The 17424-nt window shown below is 42.9% G+C and overlaps 1 protein-coding gene across 9 annotated transcripts in view; it reads right to left on the minus strand.

Moving 5' to 3' along the window:
• Positions 1-17424, minus strand: part of SMARCA4 (SWI/SNF related, matrix associated, actin dependent regulator of chromatin, subfamily a, member 4) — a 60065-nt gene that overhangs the window by 27696 nt on the left and 14945 nt on the right. For 8 of the 9 annotated variants that reach the window (XM_054012813.1, XM_054012816.1, XM_054012815.1 and 5 more), the window contains 13 exons: positions 14476-14725; positions 12675-12807; positions 11293-11691; positions 10293-10391; positions 9026-9284; positions 8346-8472; positions 7392-7565; positions 6860-7033; positions 6529-6696; positions 5271-5321; positions 4139-4269; positions 3435-3492; positions 1274-1392 (listed from right to left, as the gene is read on the minus strand). In XM_054012813.1, coding sequence (XP_053868788.1) covers positions 1274-1392; positions 3435-3492; positions 4139-4269; positions 5271-5321; positions 6529-6696; positions 6860-7033; positions 7392-7565; positions 8346-8472; positions 9026-9284; positions 10293-10391; positions 11293-11691; positions 12675-12807; positions 14476-14697 — 2114 coding nt within the window. In that variant the 5' untranslated portion in view covers positions 14698-14725. The remainder of the gene's footprint in view (positions 1-1273; positions 1393-3434; positions 3493-4138; positions 4270-5270; positions 5322-6528; positions 6697-6859; positions 7034-7391; positions 7566-8345; positions 8473-9025; positions 9285-10292; positions 10392-11292; positions 11692-12674; positions 12808-14475; positions 14726-17424) is intronic. The other variant, XM_054012811.1, reaches the window with a different exon arrangement.

Here is a 17424-nt window from a genome sequence, read left to right on the forward strand (position 1 = left end):
GCTTCAGTTTGCCAGAAGCTGAGAATTGGTGACAGGGGATGGATCACTTGATGATTCCCTGTTCTGTTCATTCCCTCTGGGGCATCTGGCATTGGCCACTGTCGGAAGACAGGACACTGGGCTAGATGGACCTTTGGTCTGACCCAGTATGGCCGTTCTTATGTAGCTCGAGTGATAGGGGCTCATAATTATGGAGCTAGAGGGTAAAGGTTCAAGCCTCACTGATTGATTTTCTAAGAGATCTGCTCTAGTTCAAACAGGACTTAATTCAGGACAGTCCTTTGACCAGCATTATGCAGGTCAGACTAGATTATCACAGTGGACCCTGCTGGCTTTAGAATCTATGACCGATGTCTGTAGGCAGTGTTTTTGTAGCTGTGTTGGTCCCAGGATATTGGAGAGATAAGGGGGGTGAGGTCATATCTTTGATTGGACCAACTTCTGCTGGTGAAAGAGACAAGCTTGTGAACTTACACAGAGCTCTTCTTCCTCTAAAGCTTCTCTCTTTCACAAACCATAAAAGATATGACCTCACCCCCTCGTGTCTCTACTGACGTTTGTAGGTATGCAACCATGGTTTGTCACACTATTTTCATCTGCATACCTTTTCCCTTCTCCAAATGTAGCTAATGCAGCATTCCCCTCTGAGGAGGAGGAGACCTAAGCATGAAACTTTAAATTAAAAAAACAGCACCCAATTTCCCCTGCACTTTGGTAACCAACATGTTAATTTCTCTTCTGTTTTCAAAAAAACCTAGACCAATATATTCAAAGCTTCCTAGGAGAATCAGACATAATTCTCATTAAAATTAACAAGCAATGCATCTAAATCTATTAAGTGAATGTGAATCTCTCAGCCTTAATCTCTGGGTAAAGACCAAGCATAACAAATCAGAGCTCCTCCATGTCATTTTTAGTGAGCACTGGGAGGGAGTTACAAGAGACTGACAATAGGGATTAAAATTAAAGCTATTCTAGCAGTATACAAAATGCAAAACTTTCACAGTGAAGTATAATTTTTTTCATGTGCCAGCCAGGCGAAAGAGGGACTTCACAATGGAACGCTGCCCTTCATGCTGGGACAAGAGAAACAGCAGTTCGCAAGTCTTCTCTTGCCAGTTATTAGTGCCTGTCAATTACGCCTCCAACAAAGTGATCCAGAATAATGGAAATCAATCCAGGCTAATCCTGGGTTGTTTTTGCCCCCCAAAGAGGAAACAAAGGGCAGCAGGATTTAAAATACTGACGCAACAAGTGACTAGGTGGGGCTTACTCAATAATGTGCCTGGCGTCGACTTCTGACACATCATCACTGTCTGGATCTGGGATCTTCTTCTTTTCCTCCACAGGCAGGGCAGGCTGGGCAGGTTGCGGCTGCTCCTCTTCCTCCTCCTGCCAGAAATTGAAGGCTACATCACTGGGACTATCAAGTTACGTACACTCATCCTCCCGTACAAGGGAGAAGGCAGCGTTCTGTATCCTCACAGTAAGGTGGAGCTGGCCAAATCTGCATGAGCCACTTAACATGCAGCAAACTCTTTAAATACATGCTGCAGACTTTGCAAAAAAGTCAATCTGGAGACACCTCTTTCCTTCCTTCCTGTTACCAAGATGCTATAAAGCAGGGGTCAGCAATCTTTCAGAAGTGCTGGGCCGAGTCTTCATTTATTCACTCTGATTTAAGGTTTTGCCTGCCAGTCATACATTTTAACGTTTTTAGAAGGTCTCTTTCTATAAGTCTATAATAGACAACTGAACTATTGTTGTATGTAAAGTAAATAAGGTTTTTAAAATGTTTAAGAAGCTTCATTTAAAATTAAATTAAAATGCAGAGCTCCCCGGACCGGTGGCCAGGACCTGGGCAGTGTGAGTGCCACTGTAAATCAGCTCGCGTGCCGCCTTCGGCACGTGTGCCATAGGTTGCCTGCCCCTGCTATAAAGCATACAGCTTTGTTCACCAGCTGGTGATGCAGGAGACTTCAGCACACAGAGGAAATGAAGGACAACATACATGCCAGTTGATTGGCTGGCATGCATCCAAGATGTATATTTGCATTGACTCTCCATGAGTAGGAATCACCAGGAAACGCACATATAAAGCTACAGAATCGCTTTGCATCTCCCTGTAGATCTAGATACCACAATTGTACTTTGTGGTCATATTTGTGGCCCTTTTGTGTTATTTTCTTTTAGAAAAAGGCCAAAAAAAAAAAAATCTTTTGATCAACTGGGTAGAAATAAACCCTTAGGCCAAAATTTCCAAACATGAGGATCCTACACCCATATTTAGACACCTAAATAAAAGCAGCCCTTTTCAGAAATGGTGAGCACTTGCTTTTCCTGTTGACTTCAGTGGGATCTGTAGATGCGTGGCACCTTTAAAAAAAAAAATCACGCCATTTTGTAGGTACCTACATAAATCCCTGCTTTGTCTCCTTCCTAAATATGGATGTAGGCGCCAACCTTAAGCACCCAAGTTTAAACATTTTTCATGTAAGCTCTAGAATGCTGATCATTCAAAGCTGACCTACAGATGCACCCTACCTCCTGCCATACATATTCTAACAACCCAACCTCGTTTCCCAAAGTCATTTAAAAATAAATTCTTTGAAGGGAGTGGGAACTTCCATTATGTGGGCAAAATCGTGTCCTGCCCCTAAGCTGTCAGTGCAGAATATCAGTCTAGCACACGACAAGCAGCAGAGCAGTAAGAGGCAGGGAGATTGGCAGTGATTAGTGGCTCAACCTCATTTAAAAAAAAAATAAAATAAAAAAATGTACCCTATCCCCAAAATATTACCTCTGCTTCACCCAAACGGTAGAGCACTCAAAGATTCTTGGTGCATCTTGGACCTACTACTTTTTTAAATGTACATAGCTTCAGACTGTTTATGAACCTTTAAGAACTCATAAGAAACAGTCACTGCCTTACAAATCAGGGACAGGATCCTGCAAGACAGGGGAAGATGGGGTGGATCTCTGCAAAATTGCCCTGTTCTGTACACTCCCCTTGAAGCTCTTGTACTGACCATGGTTGGAGACTAGATACCAGGCCAGATGGATCATTGGTCTGACCCACTATGGCAGTTCTTATGTATTTAAATCCTTATTGATGTGTGATGACAATGTCAGGCTACTATCAGAAGTAAAGGCTTGCATGGTTGTGTCCTCGTTAAGACATGACACAACAGAGGAAGAGACGCCAAGTGGCATGGGGTTGGAAATATGACAACACGAGGTTATTTGTTTTCACACTGCACACATCAGTTGTTTCAAAATTTGTTCTAAATGAACTCATTTTAGCTAAATCAATATTGAACTATATTTGAAAAATAAGTAGTGGATTAAGTTTAATGACTTTATGTCTACTGGTTATTTCCTATTTTAAAATACGAAAGCACCCAAAAAATATGACTTAAGGCACATCCACTTACCTCTTCCTCCTCCTCTGACCCACTTTCTTCACTGTCAGATCTGGGAGCTACTTCATATCTAATTCAATACAAATATTAATATTTAATATCAGTTCTGATTCTGACAGAGTAATGCACAAACATGCGACTAGCTTGGACTCTAAAAGCCTTTGAACTCAAACTAGAGTGAGATTACTGCTACTTTTAACACAGGAATTTGACTAATTTTTTTCCCTTTCTAATCCCAGATTTTAGGACCAGTGCTTAGAAAAACTTATTGGGTCCGGGTGCATAAGTAGAGGTCCACCAATTAAGCACTTTTTGCAACAGTATTTCCCACACAATTTTAGCAGCTCCCTGACCACTGAAGTAAGGTTAAAGGAATCTGCACTTTCCAATGGTATAACATACTTCTTCCTACCCTTTGGGACTCTCAAGGTGTTAGGCTGGGCCTATGCTGATATTTTGGGCTTTTCTTGCCTGAACTAAACACAGGCCCCAATGCTGCAATGATCTCTGTGAGGGAGGAACCTTGAAGACACACAATCACTGCAGGATTGGGGCCAGTATCCCAGACCGTGAACTGGTGTAATTTTTGACCCATTTCAGTTAGAGCATGGAACAGGATTTATAAGCAAAGCCACAGAATGCATTACCGCAAATGTGAGGCGGTCAGCCTTCTGGCACAACACCAGATGGCAATCTGGGAACTGGCGATGGCTTACCCTGGGTTCATTTCCAACCACGTGTCCAGCTGTCCAGCCTTTGGAGCATCTGTGCCAGTAAGGATTTTACCGCTTTCCACATGGATCACTTTCACAGGGAGATCACTCATTTGGCTGGTCTCATCCAGAGGCTGAGAAAGCACAATGTGTGTACATTTCAGTATTCCATCTGGAATTAAAGCATCTCTGTGCTCTATTAGCCAGCCCTTTAATTAAAACCAGTTAAGGGCTATTGCAGAAATATTTACGGGACACCCACTAAAGTTTTAAAACACCGCTTTATCCAAAGAATAAATAAAAACAAACAAACAAAACAGCTTTGATCTAAAATTTTTGGTTTGCACTAATTCAAAAACAAGAAACAGGAAACCACTGTCTTGACCTAGCTGTGACAAAAGTGCTGCTTGGTATTTGAAGGCATGAATAAAAGAACTATCTTAATGTGAAATATCTCCAGCTTCTCTTATAAATTCACTGCCTCAGCACTTCCTTTGTCACAAGCGATCTTGCAACTTCTTAGGTATATGTGTAAGCACTTTTGTCCCACTGAGTTCACCGGGACTTCTCACATGCCTAAAGTTATGGGTGGCTTTCCCTTAGGTTCTTATGCCCTGATCCCAATAGTATCTAATCACCTCGCAATCTTTAACGTACTGATCCTCATAGCACTGCTGTAGGTAGGAAAACACTGTCACCCCCTTTTACAGACAAATTTGCCCAAGGTCACACAGGAAAACTGTGGCAGAGCTGGGAATTAACTCCAGCCTCCCAATCCCAGGCTCGTTTACTCTACATCCTTCCTCTCCTACGTGACATATCTAAATGTTTGCAGGGTTGGAGTCAGTGTGAACACACTGGAGTTGCTGCCAAAATTAGCAGTGACATGGCAGGTTGGAGAGGCTGCCAGAACCATTCATGCGGGTGGAGAGGGTAAGAGACAAACATTTCTTTATTAAGTTGAATATGTTCTATTTTAGGCAGTCTTGATTTAGCCATCTACTCCACTCCACTTCTCGGTGCTGTTTTTCTTTCAATCCAAAATATCATCATCATAACTGATCCTTTCAGTGTGTGGCTAACAAATGTTTTCTATCCTACTTGGCACCACATGAAACAAGTTTCTTGTGCTTACTTCGCCATCTGGTCCAATTGCAGGAGTTTGCCCTTCTGCATTCTCTGCCTTCTGAAAGAAAGGGAATACAACTCATAGCAACCCTTTAATAATGGAAACAAAAATCAAACCGCCAATACGAGCACTCCACTGGCATCGCATGCTTATAATGCAAGTATCCCAACTCAAAAGAAGGAGGGTGGGAAGGGAGGACACAAACAGTCAAGTGCAGAAGCTGCTCAGGCTGGAACAGATTTGTAAATTAAGTTCTAGCCAAGAAATCCTCCTTCAAAAGAGCTAACATTTTAGACTGGTTTATCATCGTCATGCAATGTTATATTAGGACTGATGCTTTTGATTACTACGTCCAAGATAGCTATTCTCCTCTGGTGTTTGTTTGGGGGTTTTGTTTTTGTGTAACACCCATCACCATAGCATGCAAAGCCAGCTCTTATTAGTATAGAAAATTCTGCACACTGTACTATTGAAAGGAAATCAAAATAGTTCTTTAAAAGTAGACACCCCCCATTTTAAATCTCCTGGAATAGATATCCTTATCTCCAAAAAACTAAAAACTATTAAAAACTATTATCAGTTTTACCAGCTTATCCCCTTGTACTCACAACACAGTTTTCTTCCATTTTTTCCCCCACAGTGAAAGAAACCAAAAAACTTCCATTTAATTAATGGCAATTTACTAGGGAAAATTTACTGCAAGTTTTCTGATCTAGTGACTCTCACCAAATGAGTTTGTGCTTTAGAAAACTTGCAGTAAATTCTCTCTAGTAAATTGTCATTAGTTATATTTAAGTTGGCAAAACAGACCAGTCTTCAGTTTCTTTCACTGTATTACTATGGAAGAAAAAAAGAAAAATTCACATTGCGATTTATGATGCCTTCTGTTGAAAAATTAAGGGAAACAGCATGAAGATTCTGGTTTTAGAGACGCATTCTCAAGTAGGGTAACCTGCTTATCGGTATGGCAGGTTAGATGACGCATTAGGCTTTGAGTTCTGGAGTCCCAAATTCAAACATAGCATTTGATTACAAGAGACGTGAACTTGCTCGTCACATCTGTCTATGAACAAGCAGTCAGCATGAATGACTCTCTCTGCTCAATAGATGCCCTCAACTGCAAAGGCTGGACGAGTACAGCTCAGAAACAAGGCATGACAGTAGAGACATGTCTGCAGCCGTTTCCAAACCCCGCCTTACTCCAGACCCGGCTCCTGCCAGAGCTAACAATCCTCGTGGCAAGCAGGCTTAATTGTTAAGTCACCTTCTTTTTCTTTTTCTTCTTTTTCTCCTTTGCCACCTGTGCGGCCTTGTGCTGTCGCACCAGCTCGGTCAGGTTGGCCACATACTCGTCTGTCTGCTGGAGTAGATATGCCAAGCGCTTATCTTTCTTCTGATCGATAAGCTTACGATACCCTTCTTCATCCTCAGCCTAAAGGAAGAGGCAAGGTTAGCATCCTGTCAGCCCCGAGGAGGAGAAATTTAGCCAGCTAAAAATTCTATGCAAGCACACTGCAGGCAGTTTACATCATTCAGCTACACAACGTGTGTGTGCGCGCGTGTGAACCGCTTTGCAGTCCCATGGGAAACCTTACCATCAACCTGCGCATTCGCTCTTTCTCGATCCTCTCATTCTCTTTCTTCTGCTCACGCTCAGTGTTAGCATGGTAAGTGGCCACAGCTTTTGTAAGCTTTTGAATTTTGCCCGTGACGGATCGATGGTATTCTTTGAAATCCTTGGCATGCTGGAGAATGCTATTGAGGTATTCCTGAAGGGACAAAGTGATGGCAATTGGGCTACAAAGTCAAGATACACACACTAGCCATCTATTGTTCTGCACTGTAATAATCAATGTCTTTCTATGTTGTAAGCCATTTGATGCATGAATTTAGTAACAAAAGAGATCTTTTCCTCTGACTGTAATTTGCCCAAAATATATTTAACATCTCAGTAAAGACTCTCAATTTAATGGCCTCTGTATTCTAACTCTCTCTACAGGAAAACAAGTGAGTTATGGTCCTAGGTGCCCAATTCCCAAAGAAATCCTAAATTCCTTACCCTACTTTGAAAATCCCAACCTAAACAACAAACAAACAAAATAAAGTAACAGGAAGGGAACAACTTACCTGGTGCTTTTGTCTGCGTTTCCGTTCTTGCTCGATCTTCTGTTGTTTCTCCAGTTTCTCCGTGATGCGAGCCTCGCGCAGGGACTGCCGCTTGCTGCGTTTGTATGCCTTGGCATTCAGTGCCGTTTCCAGGGCAGTGTCTCGTCTCATGCACACCACGACTTCCTGACGCAGCTTTTCAAGAAATTCACATTTAAAAAAAATTTAATTTCTCTCTGTGTGCCATTTTATAAGTGCCAAAGTTTTGCATGGCATTAAAAAGGCCAAACATACAATCAAAGGCTGAAATACTGTTCTGAAAATGCCTTGGGCAACAGATTCAGGTCAAAGATGTATGGTATGGAACTGGAAAAATATGCAGTGTCACAATATAACTCTGCTTATGTACACCAGCAAAAGGCCTATTCTACATCTTAAGACCTTATGCGACATAAATGGTGCATCAGCCTTGTGCTGATCCTCTGAACAGGGGCGGATCACACCCTCAGTGGAAAAACAAAAAAACAAACGCTACTTAAAAATCAGAATCTCTTCCATATGGAGTCTCAGAATTGAGATTTATGAGAATAAAGATGCTGCCAGAGCACGGTTCATCTAGTCCACTGCCACACCAAATTGGCCCAATGGTCCAGCTCATCAGGCCTCTTTTCCTTCTGCCAAGTCAGATCAGTAGAGCAGGAAATGGGATGGACCAATGCTCCATCTAGTCCGGTATCCAGGTAAGCTACCACTTCCATGGTAACCAGCGAACACATGAGGCAGGCTGGGGGGTTCTTGTACTAAGTTCAGTTTGTTTTATTCCAAGCCAGGCACAGACACAAATGCACACTAATTATCTTATTCCTGTGTATCCGGCATTTGCCTTGCATTACAAAATCTGCAGTCATTGGCTAATTCCTGCTCTGAATCAGGCATGGCACACTGGAAAGCCAGCGGCTGAAACCCACAACCTACCTGTCTCTGGAAGTTAAGCAGTCTTAGTGCTTTCAGTTCAATGGTAGCTTTGGTTCTCAGGTCACCAGCCAGGGACCCAGGCAGGTTTTCTAGCTCTTGGATTCTGTGAGCAATGCGAGCCTGCAATCTGTGGGGAGAAGACAATTTCGTAGCAGATGAAGATAAAATGAGTTTAAGTCTGGGCACTTTTAGCCTTTTACTGTTCAACTGAAAAGACTATCAAATACATCTGTGTTTTGCCCAGTCCTTGAGTCACCGGATCTCAAAGTACAATGGAAGTTCTTGCCAGCTATGTACATCTTTGTTTGGAACATCATTTAATACATGGGCATAGCAGTAGCATGCCTTTCTGGCATGAAAAATAACTGAAGTGGCAGGGAAAACGTCAGCCCCTGGGAGAAGCAGAGACAGGCGCATCTGCACAGTAAACTGTAAGATCTCAGGAGTTGCCCTGACAGGCTCTGAAGTGAACTTATGCACAGATCTTCTAAGTCCTAGGCTAGTCTGTACAGCACATGTCAACTGGGAATTTTGACTGGAGGGGAGGAAGAACGGTAAATAGCGAGAGCCACTGTATTCGTCAAGAGAGCTGAGGACACCAGGAGGAGGATAAAAGGGGAGAGGCAGCCAGCCACTTGATATCAGCATCTCACAATTCCAACAGAAGCCACTGCTTTTACCTGTATTCCCTCTCCTGAAGGATTTCCACTGGGTCAAGTCCTCTTGGCTTCTGGATCGGCGTGATACGATTCTGCTTCTGATGGAGCTGCACCATGGGGGCAGGCTGGGCTGGCTGCCCGGGTGACTGAGTTTGGGGTGGCATTACAGGAGATGCTGCAGGAGGTACCGCTGGGGGTGCTGGTGAAGGACGGCCAGTTGGCTGAGGAGGAATCAGTTTCTGAGGTGTGCTAGTGGGGGCTGCAGCATTTGCCATTGGTCCTGTTCAAAAACCAAACTGGGAGTGATACTGGGTTGCACGTCCCCCCCCATTTCTTTAAACCTGTCAGAATTTGACGTGGGCCCGGCCAAAATGTTCAGACTTGGGTAACTCCAGTTAGGCCCCTAAGTAAACGGTCTGATTTTCAGAGCAGCTGGGGGCACACAGCTTCTAGTAGCTTCACCACCTCTGGAAATCAGGACAAACTTCAGCCACCCAAGCCTGGACATTCTGGCGCTAAGTAGCACCGGAGAGCTGACATGCAGCCCAGCTACAAGGATTACGGGCCAAAGAACCTCTTCAGAGAGAACGCTGGAAAAAAATCTGTTTCTGCCTATGTTCCGTATTCACCTTCCGTACTTACTAACACAGGACACTCCCCATGCTGACCCAGGAACCAGTCATGCAGTCCTACTGTTTATCCCCCCACCTCCACTCAACCATCTGGCAAGCTGTAAATTTCACTGCAACCAAATGCAATTCCTTCCGCCTAGCTACAAGATGAAGTGTACAACTTTGTACAGCTGTCCCCAGAGTACAATAGTTCAAGCAGAACAAACACGCGTAGCTGCCTGAGCCAGCTCTTTGGAAAGATCATCCATTGGAGTCTACCCACCTGATCAAAGACATCAAGTGGCTGCCAAAAAAAACCCTCCAGGGGCTTCAAAATCTGCATTGGAATGAACTGGTCTGTCTGCAGGATCAAACTCCAAGTGGAGGGTTTTAAAAGAGCTTAGCTAAAGCTGTAATATCTTCCACAGTCCCCCAGATGGCAGGGACACACTGTAGCAGAAACCAAAATCAAGGTCTCCTAGGATTTGCAGCAACTCATGTGCTGGGGGAACAAAACGAGGCACAAAAAGCGTTTGTGGCTCAGTTTTCACTTCAGTATGTCCTTCCTCCACATGCCTGAGTAGCACATCCCCATGCTGCCTTCACTGCGCTGGGGAAGGGAATGCCAGAGAAATTTCTTGTAATTAACTGTTTAGAAGAACCCTAGTTATTCTCACCTTCAGGCCAGGGCTTTGGGGGTGCACCAGGGGGCTGCCCAGGCATTCCTGGGGGAACTCCTGAGGGTCCAGGAGGCGGCATGTTAGGCCCTCCTATACCTACACAAAAGAGAGTAAAAAAAGACAGCAATAAGACTCTCTCTCTCTCTCGCTGCAGTTTATTAATATATCTGCTTGTTCCTTGCATGTACCTAATGGGAACAAAACCAGGCTCCTTCAGGTTGTTAATTAGTGAGAGCATGGTCAGCATACGTTGCCATTTCCAAGCAGTTAAAAGACAAAGTCCCTTCCCTGAAGAGTTCAGAGTCCAAATTCAGACAGACTGAAACTCACGTAAACACATGACTGCATGTGGGTGACACCAGCACAGCTATAAAGGATGGGCTATCTTGATTATCACTTCAAAAGTTTCTCTCTCTTACTTAATTGGCCTCTCAGAGTTGGTAAGACAACGCCCACCTTTTCATGCTCTCTGTATATATATCCCCTCAATATATGTTCCATTCTATGCATCCGAAGAAGTGGGCTGTAGCTTATGCTCAAATAACTTTTTGTTAGTCTCTAAGGTGCCACAAGTACTCCTGTTCTTTTTAAAGGATGGAATGTTTCCCACAAGGGAGGTGTGATATGGGGGAGGTGCTTAGAGGCTGGCTTGAAAGGATTTGTGACAGAAGACACAAAACCCTGGGAAAGGACGGAGACATGAAGCAATTAGGAGAGGGGACTAGGAGGAATGGAAGGGATTGAGAGCAAAGGTATTGGTAGGGGCAAAATGGTGGAGGACCTTGAAAACGACAAAGGAGTCTTTGTGCCCGTAGGACCAGACACATTATACAAACAAACATCCCTCCATAAACTAACGTAAGGTACCAAACAGATACATGAAAAGTGTACGCTTGCTCCTTCCTTATGTTACCCCCATGGATCAGTCTAGGCGCATTTGTACTGAAATGGAAGAGTCTTGAATTTACACTAAGGAAGCAACAAAGCTGACGCTTACCATGAGGTCTGTTGTAATTTGGAGGTGTTGGTCCTGGTCCAGGCCCAGGCCCTGCTCCTTGCACTGGCCCTGTCCCAGATACAGAGGGTGGAGGTAGCGTCGGCATTTGCTGCTGCATTCCAGGCATTGGTCTCTTTCCCTGCACTGCCATCTGAAGATGGTCAGGTAAAGGCTGCCCTCTGGCAAGCATCTTATAGGCCATGATCTGAGCTCTTAATTGGTGCAGCTGGTTCTGGTTAAAAGGGGTTGGGCCCCGGTTCTGTTGTCCTAATGCCTGTGGGTCAGTACCGTCCAATGGGACTCCGCCAGGACCGGAGGACATTTGCGAGCCAGAGGATGGACCATTAGCTGGAACTGGGCTTGAGGCATGCTCAGAACCACCGAGCGGAGAAGGGTAACCTGGAAAGAGAGAGAGAGACGTCATTATATTGCAGCATGCAGTAGACTTTGCATAATAATACAGAAAGGCTAGTCTTATTTCAAAAATGCTACAGAAAAAAAAAAAAAAAAGCTATTTAATCACTCTTAATGGAGGTTGCAACTGCTTTTAAGCCAGGGTCCCCAGTGAAAGTAATTGCACCAAAACTTGTTTGGAACTAAAAGTTTAAAACAAAACAAAAAATAATAATCCCGTTTGAGGATTTACAGAGGAATCTGTCCAGGGAGGGTTCACAGACATACTGGCGGCAGCGAAGGACTGCAGGTCTCTTACATGCTGCGTCCCCCATCTGTTCCCTGCTTGTAGATTTATTTTCTCCATCATAAAACCACCCTCTCCCCAGAGTCTTTTGAACCATTGCCCATGTCCATGACAAAGGGAGCACAGGAGCACTTTCAGTGGCAGCAGAGAAAATTACAGGATACGACTGGGTATCCTTTGTGGGAACTTTGTGCTGAATATGGCTATGCCAGGACACCAGATGCCCTTTTGTGTAGCTACTGTCCTCAGTGTGGTAGAAAGAAAGAATACAGAGAGGAACAGGTGGCCTTTCACAACAATTAGAAGTTTGTATCCATATTGTTCTCTGCTCTTGCTACTAGAATAGTGCACTATCCCAAGGAAAGTCCCACTAAAAAAAAATAAAATAAATGGAGATATCCCATCTCCTAGAACTGGAAGGGACCTTGAAAGGTCATGGAGTCCAGCCCCCTGCCTTCACTAGCAGGACCAAGTACTGATTTTGCCCCAGATCCCCAAGTGGCCCCCTCAAGGATTGAACTCACAACCCTGGGTTTAGCAGGCCAATGCTCAAACCACTGAGCTATCCCTCCCCCCAGCAGTAATCAACAAGGAAACTGAACTGTAGACTGGGGCCCAGTCTCCTATTCAGAAACTGGCTTGCAAACGTCTCCCAGGCCCCTAGCCCAGGAGAAAAACAGACCTTGAGAATGCTGATCCATTGGGCTTGGAGGAGGACCCATTCCTGTGTGCCCACCTGGCCTCATTCCCATCCCCTTCATCTGGCCGTACCGAGGGTCATCAGATATTCCCTTCTCATGCATGGAATCCATTGGCTGCAAAGGAAAAGGGAACAGCGCAAAACCTGCGTAAAAATGACTACTATCAAAGAAAAAGCGAAGCTATTCCTAGAGGCGAAGGACTGATGGAAGCAGAGAGTAGGCTGCTGCATTGCGTGGTACAGTCTGTATTTAGGTTAGTAGTGTCCGAGGTACATTAATGATGCACCATTTGTAGCATGCTGACCCAGATGCTACCAACCTCCATCTTCAGAAAGGAAGATCTATTTATTGGCCACACTCAGGATACCATATAAACAGACCGCACTCAATGAAGCGAAGGAAAATCAACACACGAGAAATATTTAAGGAAAAATATATTTTAGTCTAAAACCACATTAAGCATGGAGGGCATCTAGTGAAATTTCCTCATAGGCTGTAAAATTTGCCTTTGGCATCAGTTATTACGTTATCTTGCATTCTTTGTTCTCAGTGGCATGAGACAGCGGCGCTGCGTGGATCTCATTAAACAACTTCAGATATAACTCTCAGAGACTAAATGCTTTATTCCTTGAGATCCAAGTCCAATTTGTGTTATTTTGCAGTCCACATAACAGCAACTGAAAAATAGGTTATGCCTTAACACAGTGTACCAACTTTTAAAACACACGGTGTATTGGGTGTGATAAAGGTGACCTCAAGGAGGTAAAAAATTAGGGGTTGGACCTTTTCTTTGCTCTCTTATTTTGTATGAAGAGGGCCTGAAAAAAAGAGGGTTTTTTGTTTGTTTTTCTTTAAATGTTTTTCATAGTTGTTTACTACATTAAAAACTGAGGTCTTCTCCACCCTGGAACTCTATGGATGGCCACAGAACTTCATGAATTCTGATATCACAAAAGTTGAGAACACGGAAAGATATTTTTAATCAGACTTAAAATGTGGGATGGGGGAGGGTTTGTTTATGTTCATTTTTACAATATATTTTATATTCTTGTATGAGTTTATTAGGCATTTGAGTGAAATGAACATTAACAAAAACACTATAAAAATAATTTTCTTGTACGAGTTTGTATACATAGAAGTTTCAAATCTCCTGCCCCTTCAGTTAGGGACAAGAAAGTTTTCAGTTCACATCTGTAGAGCCCTGCATGGATACAAAATTTGGATCCGCATGCGATCTGCAAACATGGTCCACGGATTATCAAGCAGATATCCGCAGATTTTCAGGACTCTAGATACAAAATTTGGATCCACGTCCATCCACGATCCACAAACATGGTCTGTGACTATCTGCAGATTTACAGGGTTCTATACATCTGAGACCCACGTTTTCCAGCAAAACCATATTTTATATCCCTCAGGTATCAAAAACAAAGTAAACTAACTTAAAAAACCCCACCACTTTCCAAGCCTTCTGTATCCATTGTCAAGAAACAGAAATGAGGCAGAAGCCTTTATTTATTTCCTTCACAAATCACCTTTAACTTATACTCACCTGCTTTCAGGTTTGGTCCACCATGAAAGAAAAGACCTAGGAAGGATCATATCTTGCTCTACATATTACCAGTTATGGGGAAATAGCACGCTGTAGAAAATTAGGGCAACTCTTAATCGTTTCATTTTATGTTCACTTATTTTTAATAACTAGGGGAAAAGAGGAATGTATAAGCTCTGCCAGGAAAAGAGAAAACCCCACTCCAAAAGAGCACTGTTACAGTTGGTTACCTTGTGCATCTGATGCATATTGTCCTGAGCATAGCCCCCAGACCCCTGAGGTGGGATAGCGTGTCCTGCTGAAGGTGGTCCAGGGCTGGGTCCCATCATACTATGTGCAGAGCCAGGCGAGGGTCCAGGACTGGGGCCCAACATTGCACCAGGTGATGGGCCGGGTCCAGGAGAAGGCCCTGGGCGAGGAGTTCCTGCCATTGGAGGATCTGGAGTGGACATCTTCAATGGAATTTCTCAAAGTAGTATCCTAGTGCAAGAGAGCACGCCTTTAGCTAGAACTGCCAGTGTAAGTCAGTCAGTGGCTTACAACATGGCAAACTGAGGGTTGGCCTCTTTGAAGACAGAGGTGTCGCCCCATTAAGTTGAGAGGGGGCAAGGGTATACATTTATATATCCATGACTGGGACACGTAGACACTACGATAATAGTGTAAATAAATAAATAATAGTACTATTTTATTCCATGGAGCAGCGGTTGACTACAGTGAGCACCCTACTATTCAATACACATAGCAGTCTTTGAAATGACCATGTTGCCAAAGAAGAGCATGAGCATGGGAAACAAATTCAGAAGACAGATGTGGGAAGCTGCCCATGTACTTGGATGCATGGAGTTCCAAGCAGCCAGACTATGGGCTTAATAGAAATTCCATATAAATTATACCAATATAAAAATGTACATTAACAGTTTTATTCTTGTTTGCATTTGTCAGAAAGACAAACGAATGAGAAACAAAAGATCAGTTAATCCAATCTCTCCCCCACCCCTATCCCTATCCCTACCCCAACCCCAACCCCCTGAAGCCAGGACAGAACTGTTCCCCTGTGCTCAATCCAGACTAGTTTTAATGTCCCAACAGTGATGCAGTTTCCGCCTCTTCTTCAAGGAGATGATTTCACAGCCTTGTATATCTCATTTTCAAGAAGTTTTTCCATGATATTCAGACTAAATTTCCCCTTTAATTTCATCCCATTAACTCGAGTAGCACCCACTAGGACCACCTCAATAATTCCAGTCCCCCCTTTGTTTTCACACCCTTCAAAAACTTGTAAACAGTTATCGTTAGCATGTACGAAGTTCACTAACGGGTCTATTTTCCTTGCAATGTATGTGCTTAACACCCATCAATATCACTGGGCATTATGTGTGTGCAAAGGAAGAGTTATCACAATAAGGCCTGCGCTACATGCAAAGTTGCACCAGTTGAACTAAAAGTGTGATTTTATACCAATTTTTGTTAAACTGGTGCAGTTTTCTGTGTGGAGACAAACGGATTTAAATCCGTCTTATATTTGTTTAATTTGCATCCGTTAGTACATTCATAGTTGCAAATTCGGCTGATATAATCTATTTTTAAATGATATAACTGCGTCCACGTAAACAATGGTTTAACAAAACTTTTTTTTAAGCCAATTTAAGTTAAACTAGTGTAACTTCTGTGTAGACACAGATTATAAAGCCAGAAGGAACCACTGCAATCACCTAATCTGACCTCCAGTATAACACAGGTCATAGGACTTCCTTGAATTTATTCTTGTTTGAATTGGAGCTCATCTTTTACAAACACTTAGTTTTGATTTAAAAATGTCAAGTGATGGAGAATCTATCGCTAACCACGGAAAGCTGTTCCGCAGGTGCAAACAAGTCTCCAGTCTCTGTTGCTCCTACACCTGGATAGGTTTTGTATTCGAAGTAAAACTCTGGAATTTGAACCCAGGTCAGAACTATAACAGTTCAACATGTTAATTTGGAAGAGATCAATATGCTTACAGAAAACATTCCTCTATCCATTTAACTCTTTGCAGAAGGTATGTGCCCTAAAGCATTGGCTTGGCTCATAGTCTGTAAAATGCCAGTATTTTTTAAGGGTTAAGTCACTAATACATACCAAAAAACCTCAAATAGAAAACTTGACATAGAACCTAAATTGTATAAGACAAACTCATGCGGAGTCAAATCCAAACCATTGGAACATTTTCAAGGTAAGTCTGCCAGTCCTGTGTGACCAAACCTAGGAAATTGTGTTGTGTGATGGGACCTGGGTAGTATAGACTGCGTTAGCAGCAAAATGGAACCCCTGTGGTAGCAAACCACAGTCCACAACTGTGACAGCATAAGCTAAATTAAATACACTGTCTGATAATAAATGTGGCCAGGTTTCATTTATTTTTCCATTTAAATTAGAAAGTCCCTTTCTTAAACAAAAATTGACATAACAGATTGTATTTTTGATACATCAAAAACGCAGGTAGGTGGAAATACTGTGTTAACAACAACTGCAACCACTATTGCATTTGTATGTTAAATTCTGTTAAATTCAATGGAAACAGTAGCTCCAAAGTACAGTTTGGAATAAAAATTCCAAGTCACACATCTGCATATTTCCATCAGAAGAGTCCAGATAGCAACCCTACAATTTCTACAACTGAAAATCACTTTCATTTCAAGTATGGGGAAAGGTTTGACTATAAATATTTTTAAAGATTCCCGATGGTTAAAGAGAACACAATCCCCAGTTAACATAAGCCATGGGGAAGAAAACGTTTATTGTATTCAGTTTTGCTCATGCTTCTTTGCTCCCAGCCATGTCAGAATGAGTTATGGAGGCAAAACCTGTAGCATCCCTGCAGTCTCACTTATCAACGTGGCCATACTGAAGTTTCCACAGGATAGAAAATGCCTAGATAGTCACTGCCCAGACCAGATTAAAGTCTAACAGATTACGCAAGAAAAGCTTCACTTGCCTGTGAGGCAGGCAATATAAATTAAACTTCTGATTTAAAAATAAAAACCACAAGGATGCAGTGTTATCATTTCTCAAGTTATAGAGCTTTTCTGAGCAAGGAGTCTGGGGAAAAGATGTACACAATTCCCCGCCAGAATCAGCTCTCTTAGAACTGTCAATCTACACTGGAGCACGTAAATGTTTACAACCGACTGCCACAT

This window comes from Malaclemys terrapin, chromosome 23 (assembly GCF_027887155.1).
Source record: "Malaclemys terrapin pileata isolate rMalTer1 chromosome 23, rMalTer1.hap1, whole genome shotgun sequence".
NCBI lineage: Eukaryota > Metazoa > Chordata > Testudines > Emydidae > Malaclemys > Malaclemys terrapin.